Source organism: Leptodactylus fuscus, chromosome 6 (assembly GCF_031893055.1).
Source record: "Leptodactylus fuscus isolate aLepFus1 chromosome 6, aLepFus1.hap2, whole genome shotgun sequence".
In the NCBI taxonomy this organism is placed as follows: Eukaryota; Metazoa; Chordata; class Amphibia; order Anura; family Leptodactylidae; genus Leptodactylus; species Leptodactylus fuscus.
This window is the reverse complement of record NC_134270.1, coordinates 172,113,639-172,137,663: the sequence shown is the minus strand read 5'-3', so window position 1 is coordinate 172,137,663 and position 24,025 is coordinate 172,113,639. Positions and strand designations below refer to the sequence as shown.

Here is a 24,025-nt window from a genome sequence, read left to right as displayed (position 1 = left end):
GACTAGGCCCATTCATTGAGCCTGATCCGGAGGAGGGTGCGTGGCTGGAGGTCCGCAACACGTTTTATGGATCGGAACCTGAGGCAACCTCTGCCTCGGGTTCTGATCCAAAAAACTCTGTGTAACCTAAGCCTTAGACTTAAACTGCAGCAGATTTTCAAAGCTTTGAGTCTGTTTGAGAATCTGGCGTACTTCTGTCCTGTCTAGTCACTTTACACCACTTATTAATCGTCATAATTTCAGACACAATTTTGGTGCAAAATGTTTTTGATTTCCAAAAATTTTAAGAATTCTCCAAAATTCTTTGCCGTTTTCTGGATCACAGCTTTAAGCAATAAGCCCCAGCCCTTTCCTGCAAGCCCCACCTAAGGGGCGAGGCACAGAGACTGTTAGGTATTGTCTAACACACAGTAAATGAGCATGGGTGTAAGTTTTTGGTGCAAGTTACACCAGCATTTATTAATGAGTGACATGTAACTCAGGGCTGCTAAAGTGCACAGCTACATCGGGCCCCCTTGTGGCACGTCACATGACCTGCGGTGTGAGTCTGCAATAATCATATCTGTGATATTTTTTAAACAGCAGTAGGAGGGATGAGATCAAGAGGGAGGGGGCAGCAAATTTAGTTTGGCCAATTTCCGTTCTACTTGTAAACATGAGCTGGAAGCTGAGAGCGGAGAAGTTTGCAGTGCAGCCGTATACTCAGGAGAGAGGTATATACTGTATGTGTGGCTGGCTAGACAGTACGGCGGGGGCAGGATATTATGGTTTATATTGACCCCCCTTCTATGGGTTGGGAGTCTCTGACAGTTCTGCAATGTATCAGTGTCTGGTATTAGGTATACAATGTATCAGTGTCTGCTATTAGGTATACAATGTATCAGTGTCTGCTATTAGGTATACAATGTATCAGTGTCTGCTATTAGGTATACAATGTATCAGTGTCTGGTATTAGGTATACAATGTATCAGTGTCTGGTATTAGGTATACAATGTATCAGTGTCTGCTATTAGGTATACAATGTATCAGTGACTGGTATTAGGTATACAATGTATCAGTGTCTGCTATTAGGTATACAATGTATCAGTGTCCGGTATTAGGTATACAATGTATCAGTGTCTGGCATTAGGTATACAATGTATCAGTGTCTGGTATTAGGTATACAATGTATCAGTGTCTGGTATTAGGTATACAATGTATCAGTGTCTGCTATTAGGTATACAATGTATCAGTGACTGGTATTAGGTATACAATGTATCAGTGTCTGCTATTAGGTATACAATGTATCAGTGTCCGGTATTAGGTATACAATGTATCAGTGTCTGGTATTAGGTATACAATGTATCAGTGCCTGCTATTAGGTATACAATGTATCAGTGTCCGGTATTAGGTATACAATGTATCAGTGTCTGGCATTAGGTATACAATGTATCAGTGTCTAGTATTAGGTATACAATGTATCAGTGTCTAGTATTAGGTATACAATGTATCAGTGTCTGGTATTAGGTATACAATATATCAGTGTCTGCTATTAGGTATACAATGTATCAGTGTCTGCTATTAGGTATACAATGTATCAGTGTCTGCTATTAGGTATACAATGTATCAGTGTCCGCTATTAGGTATACAATGTATCAGTGTCCGCTATTAGGTATACAATGTATCAGTGTCCGCTATTAGGTATACAATGTATCAGTGTCCGCTATTAGGTATACAATGTATCAGTGTCCGCTATTAGGTATACAATGTATCAGTGTCCGCTATTAGGTATACAATGTATCAGTGTCCGCTATTAGGTATACAATGTATCAGTGTCTGCTATTAGGTATACAATGTATCAGTGTCTGCTATTAGGTATACAATGTATCAGTGTCTGCTATTAGGTATACAATGTATCAGTGTCTGCTATTAGGTATACAATGTATCAGTGTCTGCTATTAGGTATACAATGTATCAGTGTCCGCTATTAGGTATACAATGTATCAGTGTCCGCTATTAGGTATACAATGTATCAGTGTCCGCTATTAGGTATACAATGTATCAGTGTCCGCTATTAGGTATACAATGTATCAGTGTCCGCTATTAGGTATACAATGTATCAGTGTCCGCTATTAGGTATACAATGTATCAGTGTCCGCTATTAGGTATACAATGTATCAGTGTCCGCTATTAGGTATACAATGTATCAGTGTCTGGTATTAGGTATACAATGTATCAGTGTCTGCTATTAGGTATACAATGTATCAGTGTCTGGTATTAGGTATACAATGTATCAGTGCCTGCTATTAGGTATACAATGTATCAGTGCCTGCTATTAGGTATACAATGTATCAGTGTCTGCTATTAGGTATACAATGTATCAGTGTCTGCTATTAGGTATACAATGTATCAGTGTCTGCTATTAGGTATACAATGTATCCATGTACACCCAGTGAGTGGATGGACAGCGGTCTCTTCCCTGTGACTACAATCTCTGAACTGCCCCCTCCTCCCCCGCCCTCTCCGCTCAGAGTTAACCCTTTATGTTCCTCTCCTCACTAGATTACATGTTTTCCTGTACAGTTACACTGACAAATGTTGTATACTTTAGTATTTAGACAGAGGAGCGTCATGAGGCCATCAAATACGTCCCGATTTAACATTGCTTTATGGAGCTGTGACCCGCTGTACAGTATGTACATGATGCTGGGGGTTCCTATAGGTCAACCACTCAGTCTGTGTTCACACCCGGGGCGGAGGTTCCATTAGGAGTCACCACCGCCGATTCTGTCGCCACCTGCTGCACTTCGTTGTTTGGCACTTACGTTATTTCCATTGCTCATCTCTTATGACATAACAAGACAATGTAAACAGTGATACGAGTTTGAACAGAGCCTTAAAAACATGAGCATGTGCCATAAGTAAATATTGGTTTAGAACGTGTATGGGATGTTATGTTACATTGAGGCCGCTGTCGCTGTTCCATTGTTCTCTGGATTTCATATCCGTTACAGTTGGATTCTTTAAAAGAAAAAAAAAAAAGTTTCCTTCCATCAGGTTTTTTTTTTTTTTAACCCCTTAGCGATCAGTACTGTACTATTACATCATGCCGAGCGCCATAATAGTACAGCACAGGGGCTGCGCCTGTTACATGACTTCTGGGTCTCGACCATGTTTACCCGTCAGACTAGAAAAATGTCCCGAATTTAGTGGTTTAACCCCCCAGATGCCATGAGATTCTGGGGTCCACAAGGTCACCTAGTAATGGTCTCCTGGCTGTCAATCCCTATTGTACATAGGGATTGGATGTGTCATGTACTGCAGTGTCCCAAATAGACCAACGGACAGTACAACCCGTCACGCAAAGAATAAGCCCCCACATGAAAAAGTTATGAATTACGGAAGACGGGGAAGAAAAATAGGAAAAACTTATGTCCAAACTATTGTGCGTGGTTAAGGGGTTAATCGTTATCTGCAGGTTCCTGTGTGGTCACCGCCATGACACTTACAGCCCTGAGGACAGATCAACGGCAGCGACAACTGCAACAAATCTCCGGCTTCAGGGGCTCATTATGTCATCGACACGTCAACAGCTACGGACAGCTGCGGCCAAAACTGAGACCACTGACAGCGGCCGTCACCTAGCACCAACCTGACAGATCCTTCTTGTGACTGTTATAATATGAGGTTCTGCAGCAGCTGAGGTGTGTATTATGAGGTTCTGCAGCAGCTGAGGTGTGTATTATGATGTTCTGCAGCAGCTGAGGTGTGTATTAGGATGTTCTGCAGCAGCTGAGGTGTGTATTATGATGTTCTGCAGCAGCTGAGGTGTGTATTAGGATGTTCTGCAGCAGCTGAGGTCAGTATTAGGATGTTCTGCAGCAGCTGAGGTGTGTATTAGGATGTTCTGCAGCAGCTGAGGTGTGTATTATGAGGTTCTGCAGCAGCTGAGGTCAGTATTAGGATGTTCTGCAGCAGCTGAGGTGTGTGTTAGGATGTTCTGCAGCAGCTGAGGTGTGTATTAGGATGTTCTGCAGCAGCTGAGGTGTGTATTAGGATGTTCTGCAGCAGCTGAGGTGTGTATTAGGATGTTCTGCAGCAGCTGAGGTGTGTATTAGGATGTTCTGCAGGAGCTGAGGTGTGTATTAGGATGTTCTGCAGCAGCTGAGGTGTGTATTAGGATGTTCTGTAGCAGCTGAGGTTTGTATTATGAGGTTCTGCAGCAGCTGAGGTGTGTATTAGGATGTTCTGCAGCAGCTGAGGTGTGTATTAGGATGTTCTGCAGCAGCTGAGGTGTGTATTAGGATGTTCTGCAGCAGCTGAGGTGTGTATTAGGATGTTCTGTAGCAGCTGAGGTTTGTATTAAGAGGTTCTGCAGCAGCTGAGGTGTGTATTAGGATGTTCTGCAGCATGTTTTTTTTTTCTGTCACCATTACAAAACTTTCAATTCAAAGTTCTAGTCATGTCTGTGAACTGTCCACATCTGTGTGAGTAGGAGATCCCGCTGTCGTCACTACATGGGGTTTGTAGGTGTTGGGATTAATATTACTGTAGTGGCTTTCTGTAGGGACTATAATAGGACGCTCCAGCTTATCGTTTTATTACTTTATAATGCTGTTCAGGGGCCTATAAAGATAAAAAGCCCTTACCCATCTCTGCCAGGCCTGACATCTCCAGTGATGACGGCTCCATCTTCACCTTACAGGTCCCAGAGCTATTTCTGTAAGGCTGTGGTGGAACTAACACAAGCTGCAGCGGCCACTAGGGGTCCCGTGAGCTTAAGGGGTCAGCAAAGGGGGCATACATGTGTGCGTGTGGGGTTTTTTTTTTTTTTTTTTTTTTTTTTTTTTGGGGGGGGGGGGGTTATGGGGTGGGGGTATTTTAATAAAACATGTATTTTTTCTAAGACTAATCTCCTTTTGGGAATCAATGTTTCTGATCCTCAAGCTGTCCTAGAAGGTATGGAATAAAAAAAAAAAAAAAAAAAAAGGATTCGCCCACCAAAGGGTTTTAATTGTACTGTGAAGTTCTTGGTTCTACTGTTTGATCAAACCATATTAGCCCATCTGCAACGACAAGGCAAAATCTTTTAGATGGGTCCATACATCAAAGTGACTCATCTCTCTTTTGGCCTTGGCCGGCCCGTACATACACCACAAAGCCTTGTTCCCTGACCACTATACATATAGTTGATGGAAACAGGCTTGACTGGGCCATTAAATGGGAATGGGGGTGCAGGTTGTGTGTGAGCAAGAGGGTGACGTGGGGTGCAGGCTGATTGTGGCAAGAGAAGTATATGGGAGTGCAGGCTGTGTGTGGGGGGATGGGGAATTGAGGCTCTGGGGTGAGCACTGTGAGCACATAATACTGTGTGAGGCCACTGTGAGTATATAATTCTGTGTGGGGGCCAATAGTGAGCACATAATACCATGTGTGGTCCACTGTGGAGCACATAATACTGTGTGGGGTCCACTGTGGAGCATGTAACCTGTCCCAGTATTGTTTACATGCCGGGCGCTGCTCACTCACTGTATTCTTGATAACTGCAGTTGTGGGTACTAAAGCTGTACTCCTTTCAAGTGTCTGAGATATCACTTCAGTGCTCATAACCAACACTATCAAGAATTTGCTCTAGGGAGGGGGTGGGGAGCCCCAGAGAAAAGTTTGCACCCGGGCCCACAAGCCTTTAGCTACGCCATGACAATTGTGTCTCCTCTAAAGAAAAAAAGCAAACATAATAAGTTAAGCTTTGTGATACAATCCCCTTGCCCCCCCCCCCATCCCTCCAATTCCTGTGCAGTTATATCAGTTGCACAAGCGCTTTGTTTGCTTTGCATATTTCACACTGCAATGGCAAATCACACAACCAAAATGTGGCCATATTTCACCATTCAGATTACGGTGCAATTCTCAGCCCAATGAGCCCAATTTACAACATTCAAGGCCAATACAACACTGAACGTTTGGGCCAGGAGACCTGTGACCAGGTCAGGTATTGTGGTTGTTAGAATACAGTTACTGATATGTGGCCATATTACAGTAGGACAGGGATGGCATCCATTTTTCGTGACTTAAGTATGAAGAGGTTGCAGTCAGGGCTGCTGGGTAAGTATCCAAATTGTTCATAATTTGGGGGCCTGACAATTTCAATTTTTTGTTAATTTTTTCACAAATTTTTTAAAAATGATTACAGTGCAGGCACAGGGCTGCCCACAAGGGGGAGAAGTCCCTGCGCCTCTATCCCAGCAGTGTTATGACTTCGCCCTTACCACATACCATTGCATTTTTCTACCCGTTAGTGAGGGCGCACACCCGCACACAGTGATAGCCGCCCCACCCACCAATGTTACAGAGGTGCTGCCGGAAAGGTGTGTACTACATCCTCATTAACCCATAAAAGTTACAAAACCACAGACTTTTTACGTCACTAACAGATTTGCACAATTGTGATACAGTCCTAGGATTACGTTGGATGACGCCTCTTTATATATTGCAACTTTCTTATGTGCTCGCCTACTTGTGTGCTTGCTCTGCTTCCTTTTCTGTTGCCTTAGTTGTTGTCTGGGCTCCCCAGACCGACACCGAAGACCCCGACCAACCAACATCCCTCCTGCATGCGTTATTATGCCCCATAGTGGCCCCTGCACACAGTATTATACCCCATAGTGGCCCCTGCACACAGTATTATGTCCCATAGTGGCCCCTGCACACAGTATTATACCCCATAGTGGCCCCTGCACACAGTATTATGTCCCATAGTGGCCCCTGCACACAGTATTATCCCCCCATAGTGACCCCTGCACACAGTATTATCCCCCCATAGTGGCCCCTGTACACAGTATTATGTCCCATAGTGGCCCCTGCACACAGTATTATCCCCATAGTGGCCCCTGCACACAGTATTATGTCCCATAGTGGCCCCTGCACACAGTATTATGTCCCATAGTGGCCCCTGCACACAGTATTATGTCCAATAGTGACCCTGCACACAGTATTATCCCCCCATAGTGACCCCTGCACACAGTATTATGTCCCCATAGTGGCCCCTGCACACAGTATTATGTCCCATAGTGACCCTGCACACAGTATTATCCCCCCATAGTGACCCCTGCACACAGTAATATCCCCCATAGTGGCCCCTGCACACAGTATTATACCGCATAGTGGCCCCTGCACACAGTATTATACCGCATAGTGGCCCCTGCACACAGTATTATGTCCCATAGTGGCCCCTGCACACAGTATTATGTCCCATAGTGGTCCCTGCACACACTATTATCCCCCATAGTGACCCCTGCACATAGTATTATCCCCCATAGTGGCCCCTGAACACAGTATTATTCCCCATAGTGGTCCCTGCACACAGTATTATCCCCCATAGTGCCCCTGCACACAGTATTATGCCCCATAGTGGCCCCTGCACACAGTATTATCCCCCATAGTGGCCCCTGCACACAGTATTATGCCCCATAGTGGCCCCTGCACACAGTATTATGCCCCATAGTGGCCCCTGCACACAGTATTATCCCCCATAGTGGCCCCTGCACACAGTATTATCCCCATAGTGACCCCTGTAAACAGTATTATGCCCCATAGTGGCCCCTGCACACAGTATTATGTCCCATAGTGGCCCCTGCACACAGTATTATGTCCCATAGTGGCTCCTGCACACAGTATTATGTCCCATAGTGGCCCCTGCACACAGTATTATGTCCCATAGTGGCCCCTGCACACAGTATTATGTCCCATAGTGGCCCCTGCACACAGTATTATCCCCATAGTGACCCCTGTAAACAGTATTATGCCCCATAGTGGCCCCTGCACACAGTATTATGTCCCATAGTGGCCCCTGCACACAGTATTATGCCCCATAGTGGCCCCTGCACACAGTATTATCCCCTATAGTGGCCCCTGCACACAGTATTATTTTAACCATAGTGGCCCCTTCACACAGTATTATGTACCATAATAATAACACCCATGTACAATTATTATACTCTGGGGTATTTTCAGACTCCAGAGTGTAATAATCTGAGACCCAAAGGGGGGAATACAAATATAAAAAAACACTGTTACTTACCTATCCCTGACTCTGCTACACTCCCCGCTGATGTCGGCCATCTTCAATTGAGTACGGAATGTCACAAGACTCGGGCCTGCATCATGATGCATAAGGGTACCGGCCTGAGTCATAGTAGGCCTGGAGCCAGGAGTGGAAGTTTTAGTTTTATGCGTTCTGTATGCTGTTTATAGCGCCCGATGAGCACACCCTACAACCATAAAATAACCAGGCTTTATTTCATTTAACGATATAAATATCCTCCTATGTATTATCCAATAAAAATCTTAGATATAAATAATCTCGACCAAGTTTTCCATCGCAGGAGACACTCTTCATTAGCTGAACAATCTCATCACGATGTCCCTTCTTGGATTTCTGAGTCTCTTCTCAGCTCTTGTAGGAACAAGTAAGTAACCCCAAACCCTGACATTCACCTTCCTTACTTCTCAGGGCCTCTTTCGGCCTCCTCGGTGATGGCACCAGTGTGATTAGGCCTCAGTTTCTGCTTGAACGTCTTTGCAGGATGTCAGAATGTCCTCTCAGAGCTGCTGTTTTGATAGTGGCCACACTATGAGCTTCTCTCCCATTAGCCCCATAACTTAGAGGGTTTTTTTTTGCTGCATGGCATGGTGCACTCTCCTACATGAAGAAGATTTTGCTATGGAAGACATTGTTCTTCTTTTTGTACCATGGAAGAAAGTGGTCAGTCAGAAACTCTGGATACTTTGCAGAGGACATTTTGAGGGTAAGTTCATACAGGGTTTTTTGGTCCGGAACATGAGGTCGCAGACCAAACCTTGAGGTTCCAGACCAAAAACCGGGTAGCCACGACTGAAAGCTGGTGCACTGCACCAGCATGCAGTCTCGCACTCCGCTCTGGATTAGGCCCAATGAATGGGCCTAGCCCGGAGGAGAAAGTGTCTTCAGGCCGAATTGTGAGGCAAAACGGCATGAAGAATTAGCATCTTGCTTCTTTTTCCTGGAGCCGGAAAACAATGGCTCCCAGGAGCCGTCTTTTTGGTCAGAATTTTGAGGCGGATATGGACTCAAAATCCTGACGAAAAATCCTTGTGTGAACTTACTCTAATACCTCAGGAACCCTGAAACCTAAAACATGACACCTCCTTGTTGATGTCACAATCTTGTTGGGACTTGGTGCGATGCACTATCCATCTGTTACTCAGTCCATTTGGTTATCTCAATCCATCTGCCTGGGCCTACTACTCCCTTTCTGCTTGTGAGCACAGTTTAGAGGTGGCCAAATAGTAGCCTCTGGAGGATCGTACACCTTGAGGTTTGTGGAACCAGGCACCAATATCTTCAAATGCCTGTTCGCCGCTTTGTAATGGAATATTAGCACCTGCTCTCTTAAGGAATTGGTTTAGCAGAAACTTTCCTCATTGTGCCTTTATCTGCAGGAACCCTTCTGTGCTCTGAATCAGACCCAAATCTCTTCACAGTACAATAATCACATTAATAAGTTTTTGTGTAATAACTAGAGATGAGCGAACACTAAAATGTTCGAGGTTCGAAATTCGATTCGAACAGCCGCTCACTGTTCGAGTGTTCGAATGGGTTTCGAACCCCATTATAGTCTATGGGGAACATAAACTCGTTAAGGGGGAAACCCAAATTCGTGTCTGGAGGGTCACCAAGTCCACTATGACACCACAGGAAATGATACCAACACCCTGGAATGACACTGGGACAGCAGGGGAAGCATGTCTGGGGGCATAAAAGTCACTTTATTTCATGGAAATCCCTGTCAGTTTGCGATTTTCGCAAGCTAACTTTTCCCCATAGAAATGCATTGGCCAGTGCTGATTGGCCAGAGTACGGAACTCGACCAATCAGCGCTGGCTCTGCTGGAGGAGGCGGAGTCTAAGATCGCTCCACACCAGTCTCCATTCAGGTCCGACCTTAGACTCCGCCTCCTCCGGCAGAGCCAGCGCTGATTGGCCGAAGGCTGGCCAATGCATTCCTATGCGAATGCAGAGACTTAGCAGTGCTGAGTCAGTTTTGCTCAACTACACATCTGATGCACACTCGGCACTGCTACATCAGATGTAGCAATCTGATGTAGCAGAGCCGAGGGTGCACTAGAACCCCTGTGCAAACTCAGTTCACGCTAATAGAATGCATTGGCCAGCGCTGATTGGCCAATGCATTCTATTAGCCCGATGAAGTAGAGCTGAATGTGTGTGCTAAGCACACACATTCAGCTCTACTTCATCGGGCTAATAGAATGCATTGGCCAGCGCTGATTGGCCAGAGTACGGAACTCGACCAATCAGCGCTGGCTCTGCTGGAGGAGGCGGAGTCTAAGATCGCTCCACACCAGTCTCCATTCAGGTCCGACCTTAGACTCCGCCTCCTCCAGCAGAGCCAGCGCTGATTGGCCGAATTCCGTACTCTGGCCAATCAGCACTGGCTAATGCATTGTATTGGCGTGATGAAGCAGTGCTGAATGTGTGTGCTTAGCACACACATTCAGCTCTACTTCATCGGGCTAATAGAATGCATTGGCCAATCAGCGCTGGCCAATGCATTCTATTAGCTTGATGAAGCAGAGTCGAGGCTGCACAAGGGTTCAAGCGCACCCTCGGCTCTGATGTAGCAGAGCCGAGGGTGCACAAGGGTTCAAGTGCACCCTCGGCTCTGCTACATCAGAGCCGAGGGTGCGCTTGAACCCTTGTGCAGCCTCGGCTCTGCTACATCAGAGCCGAGGGTGCGCTTGAACCCTTGTGCAGCCTCGGCTCTGCTACATCAGAGCCGAGGGTGCGCTTGAACCCTTGTGCAGCCTCGGCTCTGCTACATCAGAGCCGAGGGTGCGCTTGAACCCTTGTGCAGCCTCGGCTCTGCTACATCAGAGCCGAGGGTGCGCTTGAACCCTTGTGCAGCCTCGACTCTGCTTCATCAAGCTAATAGAATGCATTGGCCAGCGCTGATTGGCCAATGCATTCTATTAGCCCGATGAAGTAGAGCTGAATGTGTGTGCTAAGCACACACATTCAGCACTGCTTCATCACGCCAATACAATGCATTAGCCAGTGCTGATTGGCCAGAGTACGGAATTCGGCCAATCAGCGCTGGTTCTGCTGGAGGAGGCGGAGTCTAAGGTCGGACCTGAATGGAGACTGGTGTGGAGCGATCTTAGACTCCGCCTCCTCCAGCAGAGCCAGCGCTGATTGGTCGAGTTCCGTACTCTGGCCAATCAGCGCTGGCCAATGCATCCCTATGGGAAAAAGTTTATCTCACAAAAATCACAATTACACACCCGATAGAGCCCCAAAAAGTTATTTTTAATAACATTCCCCCCTAAATAAAGGTTATCCCTAGCTATCCCTGCCTGTACAGCTATCCCTGTCTCATAGTCACAAAGTTCACATTCTCATATGACCCGGATTTGAAATCCACTATTCGTCTAAAATGGAGGTCACCTGATTTCGGCAGCCAATGACTTTTTCCAATTTTTTTCAATGCCCCCGGTGTCGTAGTTCCTGTCCCACCTCCCCTGCGCTGTTATTGGTGCAAAAAAGGCGCCAGGGAAGGTGGGAGGGGAATCGAATTTTGGCGCACTTTACCACGCGGTGTTCGATTCGATTCGAACATGGCGAACACCCTGATATCCGATCGAACATGTGTTCGATAGAACACTGTTCGCTCATCTCTAGTAATAACTAATGTTATTACTAGAGATGAGCGAGTAGTATTCGATCGAGTAGGTGTTCAATCGAATACTACGGTATTCAAAATACTCTTACTCGATCGAACACTACTAGCTGTTCGAAGTTAGGATTCGATGCAGAACCAGCATTGATGGGCAGAATGCTATACATTGCCAATCAACGCTGGTTCTTCTCTTACCTTTAGAAGTCTTCTCCCTGCGCAGCATTCCCGTGTCCTCTTCCGGCTCTGAATTCACTCTGCTTAGGCAACAGGTCTGGGCAGAGCCGACTGCGCATGCCCGCACATGCGCAGTCAGCTCTGCCTAGGCCCGATGCCTAGCAGAGTGAATTCAAGGCCGGAAGAGGACGCGGGGACGCTGCGCAGGGAGAAGAATCCAGCCCGACCCTCACTCATGGACTTGGTAAGTAGAATTTGATCGAATGTTGCATACCCCTGAAACGAGCATTTCCCCCATAGACTATAATGGGGTTCGAAACCTAAAATAAATCGGATTTCGAACCTCGAACATTTTAGTGTTCGCTCATCTCTAGTTATTACACAATAACAATTAATATGAAAAAATAATTTGTAACAAATGACATAAAAAGATTAGTTGATAATTATTTTTTTGATATTTGTTTTGTTTCATCATTTCAGATATAATATTTTTTTTGTAATATCTTCCAAAGGAAAGGGTTAAGCTATTGATTTTCTGAGCTTACCCTGTTGTATATGTCCTTCCTGTGTATTTTAAGGATTTTTTTTCCTTTATTTTGATATATATTTTGGTATATTTTCCTGTGGTTAACCGTGGACATAAAGGCACAACCACCTTCACACAGGAACCAGACGGAGATGACCCAAGAGGTTTAACTGAGGCTCATTACTAGAGATTAGTGATGAGCGAGTAGTATTCGATCAAATACCTCACCAGCATAGGTATGTGTGTAATCGGCCGAACACCAAGGGGTTAAACGCATCGAATATTCAAAGCGTTTAACCCTTTGGTGTTCGGCCGATTACACGCATACCTATGTCGGTGAGATATTCGATCGAACACTACTCGCTCATCACTACTAGAGATGTGTCTGCTATTGCTCCCAGGAAACGAGACCAAACCTAGAAAGTTGATGTTCATCCATCTTTGTATCTTTTTAGGTTTTTCCATCTCGTGTATGAAGTGTACCCTCAACGATACATCCTCAACATGTTTGGACAGCAACGTGACTTGTTCCTTAAATTCCTCTTTGTGTGGCTTACTATATAAAGAAACCATTACTGGTGAGTTATCTGATAGTTATATGGTAAGTTCCAAAAAGGTAAACAGCACCAACCAAACTGGGGTCTCCCCGATAGATGAAGAGCAGGAACCCTATTTCTCAACATGGGTTTATACACAGAAAGAGCAAAAGCTTTTTGCTGGGAACTCCAAATAATAGAGCAATTTATTGGAGTCCTGAACATTTACCCCTTCTCTGCTTACACATGGGCCTCTACTGTATGTGCTCTATGTAAGCTGATATGCGGGGTATGGCCCGGGCACTAATATAGTGAAGACACTGCCATTCTTTCTTATGAATTATTATGAAGTCCCCTTAAAGCTTTCTTATAAATGGAACACCAGTGCGTTTCCATAACTGGTGTTTCGTTCATGTCTATGGGGCTGCCATGACTGTAATCTCCAGTAGTGCCCGCATCCCTAAAGAAATCAATGGAGCAACAGCAACACAAGCACACTGGCACTTCATTTACAAGGAAGTTTTGGGTGGACTTTCAGTCCCCTGTTCAACTCGTTGCTAGAGGATGAAACAGTCAGACCCCCAGAGATCGGATTAGGCTTACAGGATATAGAATTTCTAGTAAGAGGCCAGAAAGGGTGAAAAAAGAAAAAAAAAAAAAGAAGAAGAATGCACACCCTTCCACCCTTCCCAGCTGTTGTTCGGTCCCATGGCGCTTTGGTGCTTTTTCCAGTGGAAGTCCTCTCCTCAAGTGACCATTGCCTAAGGAAAGCAACAGTGGCGTCACTCACATGCATCACCTGTCATGTCCCGTGTCCTTTCCTTAGACCACTGAGGTCGCTGATTGGTCTCGGTGGTCGTGTTCGGTAAGGACTTCTGCTGGAAATAGATCCTTGGAGCAGCAGAACTGGTCCACAAGGAGCACCAGGTGATTATGTTTTTTTTTTCAACTTTTTGGGCCTTTTTTTTGCAGAAAATTGTATATCCTGGACAATCCATTTAATGGCACAGCTCCTTTAACCCCTTAAGGACACAGCCCAAAAGTATGTTAAGGACCAGGCCTATTTTTTCAAAATTGACATGTGTCACTTTAAATGGCAATAACTTTGAGACGCTTTAACCTACACAAGTGATTTTGAGATTATTTTCTCGTAACACATTATACTTCATGTTAGTGGTAAACACTAATCAATATTTTTGTATTTACTTATTAAAAAAATAGGAAATCTGATGGAAATTTGGAAAAAATTGCAATTTTCAAAATGTGAAATTCTCTGCTTTTCAGGCAGATAGTTATACCACCCAAATATAGTAATAAATATTATCTCCCATATCTCTGCTTTATATCGGCATCATCTTTTGATTGTATTTTAATTTATTTTGGACATTACAAGGCTTACAAGTGTAACAGCGATTTTCCAGATTTACAAGAAATGTAACTGTGTTTTTTTGTTTGTTTTACACACTTTATTTTTATTAAAAAACCTTTTTTTACATTTTTTTATTTGTGCTGCAAGCACACTAGAACCAGTGATCAGAGAGGATCTCTGGTTCTATACTAACTACAGACTGCAATACACGTGTATTGCAGTCTATAGAGGAAGCTAGATATGCAGATGCATAGACTAGCTTCCTCTCGTCCTGGCATCCAAGGAGTTAACCCTCCCCCCATGGGAGCTCGCTCCCATGGGGGGAGGGATTAAGGAGCAGCATGTGGCTGTAAATTACAGCTAACACAGACTCCTTATGCAGCCGGCAGCATGCTTTATGGCCGGCCAAACCCCTAGGGTGCCATGATCACTATGGATCATGGCACCTTAAGGGTTAAACAGCGGGGGTCGGTGCAATCACCGTCCCTGCTGCTACAGGGGAAGCCTGGCTGTCAGATACAGCCGGCCTCCCATGGAGATCGCACGGGCTCTGCTTCTGAGCCCGTGCGATCTCCATCACATACATGCAAGTGGGAATGCGGGAACTAACCACATTCCCTGACGTACAGGTATGTGATTTAGCGTTAAGGGGTTAAGGTCAAAATGAGTCCAGAAAATCCACTTGATGTATTAGGCACATTTTTTGACCTGAACCCTTTCTAGAGACCACAATGGAACATGGACTAGGAAATGCGTCCAATATAAGGGTCAGATTTCCAGACCATACTGGACCTTGTGTAGAGGCCTAAAACACACCGTCTATTAGTAATCGACTTTTCATAAAATGCTTCTCTATCAATTTTTTTTTTTTATAAATTCTTTATTTATAAACAAACAAGAAGCAGGCTAAACAAAACAGAGATACAGTAAGGTCAATGTGAACAGCCCGCAACAGCAGATTGTACAAATAAAAATAGCCAAGCATACTGAACCAACACACATCACACAGAAAAGGCCCAAAAGGGCAGACAACAAGGACAAAGACAGGGAGACGTACAAAACCAGAAAAAGGGGAAAAGGAAAAAAGGGGAAGAGGGATTAGGGAGCAGCTCCGAACACTGGCCAGGGGACCAGCAATCATGCCAGGCACAGCAACCAACCAGGTCTCTGCAAGGATGAGTATCCTGAAAGAGAATCCAAAGGGGCCCAGACCACCACACGGGCCCCACGCGCAATAAACTGTCAATACTAAGGGAACTTGGGGTGGAGAGAAATGAAGGCCGCAGTAAACTACCAGGAGCCGGAGGGAGCAACCGGTACACCGACCCCCCTCTGAACTCAGAGCCAGAACGACATCGACGATACGGATCAGGAGAACTAGAGGACAATAGAGTTGGGTCCAAACCACCCCTAGAACATGGTATTGGAGTAAAAGCTATATGGATATACACACCCCATAGGTGGCGAGGCAAGGAGGGACGCTAGCCTGGAGAATAAAGACCGTAGATGTGGAGAAAAGCAAAGGCTACGAAGTCCCTGGGCAACAGTAGGAGCCGAGGGGGAAGAAGAGAGAAAGCGGGGAAAGAGCGGGAGAGAAGAAGGAAAAAGAGAGAAAGGCAAACAAGACTAAGAATAAACTAACAAGACACATAACCCCGGTCTTAGCTAGTCCCAGAACGGGTAACATTTAACAGTGGGGAGACTCCCACTAAAGCAAGACTTGGGGGCACGCCGCAGCACACACCCCGAGAGCTGCCGAAACCCTAACTAATTGGGGGAGGTGGAACAGTAATTCGTCCCCACCCTTACCCCGAGTAGCAACAAAAGAAGGTCACAGGGGCCAACGAAACCATGAAAGAAGCGGAAGGCAATTAAAAAAAAGACTAAACCCCAAAAACCATGGCACGGCCTGGGCAGGCCAGAGCGAAAACAAGAAAAAAGAACACATCGTCGGAGGACACCACAGACCGAAGTCCACGGGGGCCCCCGTCGAGGCACAAAACTTAGAATCCACAGGGAAAAGTCAATAAGACAACATAATGCCACTCAGACGAGGGCCCGAGCAGGCCTAGGCACAACAGATATCAGAGGCCACAGTCCGAAATAAAGAGACAATGTTCCATCAGGGGCTTTCCGTCGAACGGTGCTGCCGAGGACGGCCAGAGGACGGAGGAGGAGGTAACGGAAAAGCCAGCCAGTCCGGTAAGGACAAATCCGGGAGCTCAAGGAACTGAGCTAGGGAGGGCGCCTGGTCAGGTGAGCGGAGGATGAACGAGGCCCCATTCCGGTGGATCAGGAGATGAAATGGGTGGCCCCACCTATACGTAGCACAGGAGTCCAGTATCAGCTGTAGAAGGGGCCTGAGCATTCTCCGCATGGCCAGGGTGCGGCGGGAGACATCCGAGAGGATAAGGACAGAAGAATCAAGATAGGAGACCGGACCGCGCCGCCAGGCTGCCTGAAGAATATCCTCCTTCTCCCTGAAGAAATGGATCCTGCACAAGACATCTCGAGGGTCAGAGGAGGAGGGGCGCTTGGCGCTCAGAACACGGTGGACCCTGTCTATAAGAATGTCCGTCTCCACGGGGCGCGACAGGACCGTGTTGAAGATTGCAGTGACTGTGGACTGGAGATCAGCTGGCGAGACGACCTCAGGAATCCCCCTCAGCTTCACATTATTACGGCGCCCCCTGTTTTCTTGATCATCTACCTGGAGGAGGACCTGCTGATTAAAGGCACGTTGGGTGGAGACAAACTGTTCAACCTCAGAGAGGCGCTGATCCAGGGAAGCTGACTGTTGTTGAGAGGAGACCTGACCGGCCAGGGACTGGAGGTCCGATTTAAATTCCGCAAGAACAGCCTCCTGCCTCTCCTCAACCCTGCGGATGATAGCCTCCAGGTCCGACTTAGTAGGAAGGTTAGTCAGAAGGGCCCATATATCTTCCAGTTTAAGACATGCAGGGCGGTGGGATCTGGGGGACTCACCCCGCATAGAAGAATCAGAGGAATCAGACAGAGGCTGGGGGCGCAACACCGCAGCAGGAGCCGTGAGAACTACATCCATACCAGGAGAAACAGCAGAGATGGAGCCCTGAGTACAAGACAAGGAACCCAGGGCAGTCAGCTCACCACATGAAGGAGCAAGGTCGGCAGCCCCTCCAGCAGCAGGAGGAGGCACAGAGAGATGAGAGTTCACTGTTAAGGAGGAAGTCAGGGATGCCCCCATAGTGGCAAGTGGAGACAGTCCATGAGACCCAGATGCAGGGCCGAGGGAGGCAGAGGGAGGGAGCCGGTGAGCAGAGGGGGAGGTAGATGCAGCAGAGCTGGACAGATGGGTGAGCTGGGATCCCTTATCCAAGTCCACAGGCAGAGCAGAGGACAGCAGCGGCAGTGAAGGGGTTAATGGAGCTGTAGCCGGGAGAGACACAGGCAAGGGACATGCAGCCGTGTCACAGCCATCATCCTGCAGAGGCAAAACTCACGGGCATAGTACCTGGCCATGCTGTAGTGCCGGTCCTGGGAGAGACGGTAGCAGCAGGTGCAGGAAGAGTCCAGGGTCCTTGGCTGAAGCCGGCGGAGAGGTCCGAGGGGTGCCCGGTGGGGCGGCAGCAACAGCAGAGGCGCGCGCCGGCGCCATTTTGGATCTGGCCGGCGGGATAGAGGAGGAGGCCGCGGACAGCGAGGAGCGGCCAATCCGTGCATCACCCGGGGAGGAGGAGGTGAGTTTTCTGCCCAGGCGGCGTACCATCGCGGAGGGGGAAAGCAGGAGAGTGAAGGAGCCCCCAAACGCCGTCTGGAACTACTCGGGGTGCGGGAGCTGCTGTGATATGCGTCTTCACGCGGCCATTGTTAGGACACGCCCCCGCTTCTCTATCAATTTATTTCCTTATATTAAAGCTATAACATAGATGTTTATGGTGAGGGGAGGAGGAAGAAAAAGGCTGCCGGCAGGAGAGGTAGAGAAACCCAGACTTTTGCTAGTTCTGCTAGGCTTACGCTGGGTTCACACTATTGTTCGGCTTTCCTTCATTTAGGTCCACATGAGGACCCTAAAGTCGGGGACCCTATGTGCTCAAAAAGCAGACTGTAGACTATAATGGGGTCTGCAGTGTTTCTGTCTGGTTTCCGCCGGAAAAATGCTGGAATTTTCTCTCTGCATTTTTCAAACGAAATGTGAGATGGAATCCCTACATGGGCAATGGGCACAGGTGTGAATCCAGCCTTATCTTGCTACTCTCTCCTGGGAAACCTGTCATTCACGTGAAACACGTTTAGTATTAAATGGACTGCTACTCTCGTATCTATTTGAAGTTGCTGCCGGCATTCTGAACACCAACCTGTGGATATCAGTAGCAGATGGTGTGAGAAAAGGGGATGCCAACCTAAGACATGGTAACAGGGACAGAGTTATTATTGCCTTTGCATATCTCGTGGTTGTTGGTCTTATTCCTAGTGGCTGCAATGGTCCATCATATCTAGCAGGATTATGCATATATAAGATGTTTTAGGTATGAGGTTTAGCCCCATCCCTAGACCTGAGTCACTGTATCTATTAAAATCCAGATTAGCACCCATTGGGAACGGCACTCAATTGGTCAGTCATTGAAATTAAGTACTGATGACTGAACATTTAATGTCCTGACATGTATTTTTGGATGGCCCAACATAATCTCTCCACAGTTTGGAAGGTTTTATCCATATTTTGTTTACACGTAATTGTTTTATAATAACTAGTAAAAGTTACATTGTAACAACTGTAAGCCAATGGCTGGCCAGGTAATCGAGGGGGTGTACATCTCACCCAGACTACTAAGGTGGGTGAGATGAGAAAACTCCAGGAAAACTGATTCTCAGCAGATAATTCTGTCTGCTGAGGGTTATTTCAAAGTTCTGGTTACTGGGCTGGATTTTTAGGAATGGCAGGTAGGTTGGTAGTGGGACCTGTCATTCCACCCCCCTCCAGTCCACACTTTGGAGATGTTCCGGCAGCGACTCAGCTGCAGAGAGTCTCCTTGTTAAGGAGGCTTAAGAAGTCAGCTCCAGCAGCAACACTTTGGCAGAGCTTGGCTGGAGAGCCAAACAGAGAGGTCATATTTTTGGAGCTGTGTCCTGTATGATTCTATTGGCTTTTGGATTTTTGTTATTTTAGGTGAGGTAACCTATTCTATGTTTGGTTAGAGCCTAGCCGGGCAGGGATTCATTTTTGTATTATTTCCTTTTGTTGCTGCACTACCTTTTTTGAGTGAAAATAAAACTCTACTTTTGTTTTGGACTAAAAGAAACTGGACTTGTGTGTCTATGCCACCCCACCTAGCAACCCCAGACCCTGACACAACCTATTTTTGGGACACCGAAGGCTTTTATTCACCTCTCCTTTCTGTGATACAATATTGGAATAATCGGATAGGGATAGCAGGACTTTTCGCTCCGCATATTTAATGTAGAAACCACATGGACCCCCATTATAGTCTATGCGGTCCGCGTGTTTTCTCAGGTAGACACTTTTCTATGCATATAGGTTTCCATTCGGGGGTCCCTGAGCAGACTCTCCGAACAGGACCCCAATGTAGATGTGAACCGGGCCTTATTGTGAAGGAACTATTTTAGGAGGGGTATCCAGAGCAGAGAGTTTTAACAAATTTTATCAAAAAACTTTGTGTATTTTTAGGTGGGAACAAAACTGTAAGATTGAAAAGGATTTGCGAACATCCATCTGACTGTAACATCAACGCTACTGCGAGCACACTGCAAGGACAGATCAGGATAGCCACCACGTGTTGTAGCGATGACTACTGTACTCCCGCGATTCCTACATGTAAGTGATGTATTTCCACCTATAGTCATATCAATCTTTCCATATGTCTTCACATTTCCTCTTGGCTGGACGTCTCCAGATCATATACTTTTAAAAACAATATTGTTTCATGTATCTCTATGTGGAAACCCAGCAGTTATTTAGAGTCTTCAGTGGTTTTGCTAACATGTCACGAACTGAAGTCAACCCAAATATTCCAAATTGTTCATATTTTAACATTACCCAACAATTTGGAATTTGACAATTTGACAAATTAAAATGTCTGTCACAACATGATTTGTGTTAATTTATTATACTCTGGGGTTTCTTCAGGACCCCAACCATAATTCTAAAAATTCCAACCACGCCAGAATCAGTGGAGAATCGGAGTTGGTGGGGGTGATAAAAGGCTTCCTTTATCTGAGGCCTGTAAGCAATAAGAAGATCTTGTGGACCACCAGTGCCAATGTGCTGCACTGTCCAAGAAGTTCTCTGGGAAAACCAACAGATTTTGAAGCTTATGGCAAAGGAACAAGGAAGAAGGCTGGATGATGAAAGTCCTTCATAGGTTCATACATGATAAATATTATGGTGTTTGATCCAGTTATGTAACAAGTCGTCTTCTTATTTCTTTTTCTTCTGTTCCCTTCTAGTCTCTCCAACAAGCGCTATCCCCAATGGACTTCTCTGCCCATCCTGCATGTCCAATTCTTCTACCGTCTGTGAAACATCATATGCCTTACAGTGCACAGGGGATGAGGAATATTGTTTTCGTCAGTCATTAAACGTAACAGGTACCAAAAATAGTGTCTTACATTTAATAAGAATTAGACGACATAAACTGAAAGGGAGTCTGTCAGCAGAACCCAGCATAAATAGGTTAGGGTCACTAGAACCCAGCATATCAACCAAGCCTGCAGATATCTCCAGGGCTGGGGTCATATGTTGGCTTCTGGTGGCCCTAACCTATCTATCTGCAGGGCCTCAGTGATATTCTGGGTTCTGGTGACCCTAACCTATCTATCTGCAGGGCCTCAGTGATATTCTGGGTTCTGGTGACCCTAACCTATCTATCTGCAGGGCTTCAGTGATATTCTGGGTTCTGGTGACCCTAACCTATCTATCTGCAGGGCCTCAGTGATATTCTGGGTTCTGGTGACCCTAACCTATCTATCTGCAGGGCTTCAGTGATATTCTGGGTTCTGGTGGCCCTAACCTATCTATCTGCAGGGCTTCAGTGATATTCTGGGTTCTGGTGACCCTAGCCTATCTATCTGCAGGGCTTCAGTGATATTCTGGGTTCTGGTGACCCTAACCTATCTATCTGCAGGGCTTCAGTGATATTCTGGGTTCTGGTGACAGTAACCTATCTATCTGCAGGGCTTCAGTGATTTGCATGTTAATGAAATTTCACTCAATTTTCTGTGCGGTAAAATGCATGTTACGCAACAAGCAGTGTTTTCGCAACGTGCGGCCTTAGCCTTACTGTGCACAGCTCACGTCCTCTGTCATTGCCTTTTTCCATTTTGTGCAGGGGCTATCTTAGCAGAAGGCTCACTGGCCTTCGCTGGAGAGGGCCCGGTGACATCACTGGTTCTTTACCAGCGACCACTGAGGCCACTGATTGGGATTCCAGCAGTGCGGCCCAGGCATAAAACGGAAAGGGAACCAGTGGCAGAAAATGGAGGACAAGGGACATAAAGTGTTAAAATGCTTTTTTATTTTACATCTCCCATCTGGGGGTGTCCTAATCCTCACCTCAGACCCCAATGCACATTTTGCAGAGTGGGGGTACCAAGCAGAAGTAGCAAGGGGTGAAGACCACCACACGAACCCTGCGCAGATCAGCAGTTCCAGCAGCCTCCATAGACTATAAGTTGTTGTAGCGGACGGGGAGCACATGCGGTCTGTAACAGAAGCGGAGCTAACGTTAGTTGTAACAACCGCTATACAGTGGACGGAGCCACAGTTACGCTCCCCGTCCACTATACCAGCCTGCTGGAACAGCTGATGGGTGTGGGGTCGGTGTCCCATATTCCACATACTGATGACGTATCCTGTGACTATCCCATCCGTATAAAGAAATGGTTTCGGGCCAGGAAATCCCTTTAACAAAAATTTTTCTGTGTATCTCTGCAGGGGTAGTCTCATTTGCATCAGTCATTCGAGGGTGCGCAACACAATCGTACTGCAAGCATGGCAACGACTTTGTAGGTGATGCAATAAATGGAACGTTCTCTATAAGTAGTATAGACTGCTCAGCTCATGGCATAAAACCAACAAAACCAACAACAACAAGAAAGACCCCGACTACTACTACGTCTTCCTCACAAGGGACCCCAAATATCCATAAAGTCGTCCTGACTCCAGTCATCGTGTGGCTTCTTCTGCTGGATTTGTTGTACTAACAGTGGATAAGAATGCTTTCAGGGGTGTATACAGATATCATGGGGCCCCATAGTACAATGCCCCCTCTGCAGTGATGGTTTTATTATTTTGAGGGATGTTTTTACGTCACACTCCGTCTCACCCTGGTGCTTTAGTCATTTGCTGTTCATTCTGATATAATTTGCTACCTGCAGGCACCATTAGGGGGCGATCACATTGCACAGGAGTGAATACAACGACCCGTACACTCAGCGGCAGCTGTAAAATCTCCTTCTCCTGTGCTCCCCCTAGTGGCCAATGCTGGGAAATGCAGTGCATTAATGATAATAAGCTGTAGAAAATCAGCCCCTCCCCTTCTGCGCCCCGTAGCAGCACCGTAGTTTGCCTATAGGATACGGCTGCCACTGAATCCTTGAATGAATGAAACCAAAACAAGTGACAGATGTTTGCAGGACAGAGTAGTATTTATTAGAGATGAGCACATTTTTCAAAAATTCGCTTTACTGAATTTTCCAATGCTATTTGATTCGAATGAATTTGCCGCAAATTGCGTTAACCCTTCCGACATCCGCCCAAATAGTACGAATGTCGGTCAGACACTGACCAGAAGAGCTCCAGAGTGGTTGCTGAGCCCAGGACAGGTGAGTATCATTTTTATTTTTAATCATTGGGGGATGGGGGGGTGTGCCTATTTGACCATGGCCTCCAAAGGTTTAAAACCCCCGATCAGAGCTGTGCAATTTGTTACCATGAAGAGTGAGGAAATCCGGATTCAATTTGAATCGAATATCACTTCGTCAGCGTCGATTCGCTCATCTCTAGTTTTTTTTGTTCCTTTCATTGTCAGATTTTTTAAAATTTTTTAAAGATGAGTTTTGGCAGGAAAATATCCATAAAGTTTCACGTGGCTTCATTTCCTATGTCAAACCTTCTATACCTGGCAGGACACTGCTCTGAAATATCTCAAGATCCACCGTGAAACAACATTTTCTGAAATTTAAGAAAAAAATTAAATTCTGAGAACTATAATTGTAACTACTCACCTTGGGTTACAGTAGATCCATAACTATACATCAGTCCTCTCTGCGCCAAGCTGACGAGATGCAAGTACATCGAAAGAGCTGTCCTTGGCTGAGAAGACTGTATCATTGCAAACAAAGGCCTCTGAGAAGGTCGGCATGATGTTAAAGGGAGCGCCCTCTATTGGTTTGCTTGACTGAGACTTTGTCTTCCTAATTACATCATGGAAGACAGACTTGCACATTCTCAGTGAGCGCCCTCTATTGGTGTGCATACTTGAGGCGCTGGCATCTTAATTACATCATGGAAGTCAGATTTGCATATTCTTCCCATATATATATATATATATATATATATATATATATATATATATATATACTATACACTCACCGGCCACTTTATTAGGTACACCATGCTAGTAACGGGTTGGACCCCCTTTTGTCTTCAGAACTGCCTCAATTCTTCGTGGCATAGATTCAACAAGGTGCTGGAAGCATTCCTCAGA

The 24,025-nt window shown here is 46.0% G+C and overlaps 1 protein-coding gene across 1 annotated transcript; it reads left to right on the top strand.

Annotated features, from left to right (window-relative positions):
• The first annotated feature begins 651 nt into the window (after positions 1–651).
• Positions 652–23,717, top strand: LOC142209020 (phospholipase A2 inhibitor and Ly6/PLAUR domain-containing protein-like). Its single transcript, XM_075277955.1, has 6 exons — positions 652–713; positions 8,364–8,447; positions 12,869–12,991; positions 19,987–20,133; positions 20,766–20,906; positions 22,252–23,717. Exons 2-6 carry the CDS (start codon positions 8,399–8,401, stop codon positions 22,518–22,520), a joined length of 729 nt encoding a protein of 242 aa, XP_075134056.1. The 5' UTR covers positions 652–713; positions 8,364–8,398; the 3' UTR covers positions 22,521–23,717.
• The last annotated feature ends 308 nt before the right edge of the window (positions 23,718–24,025 follow it).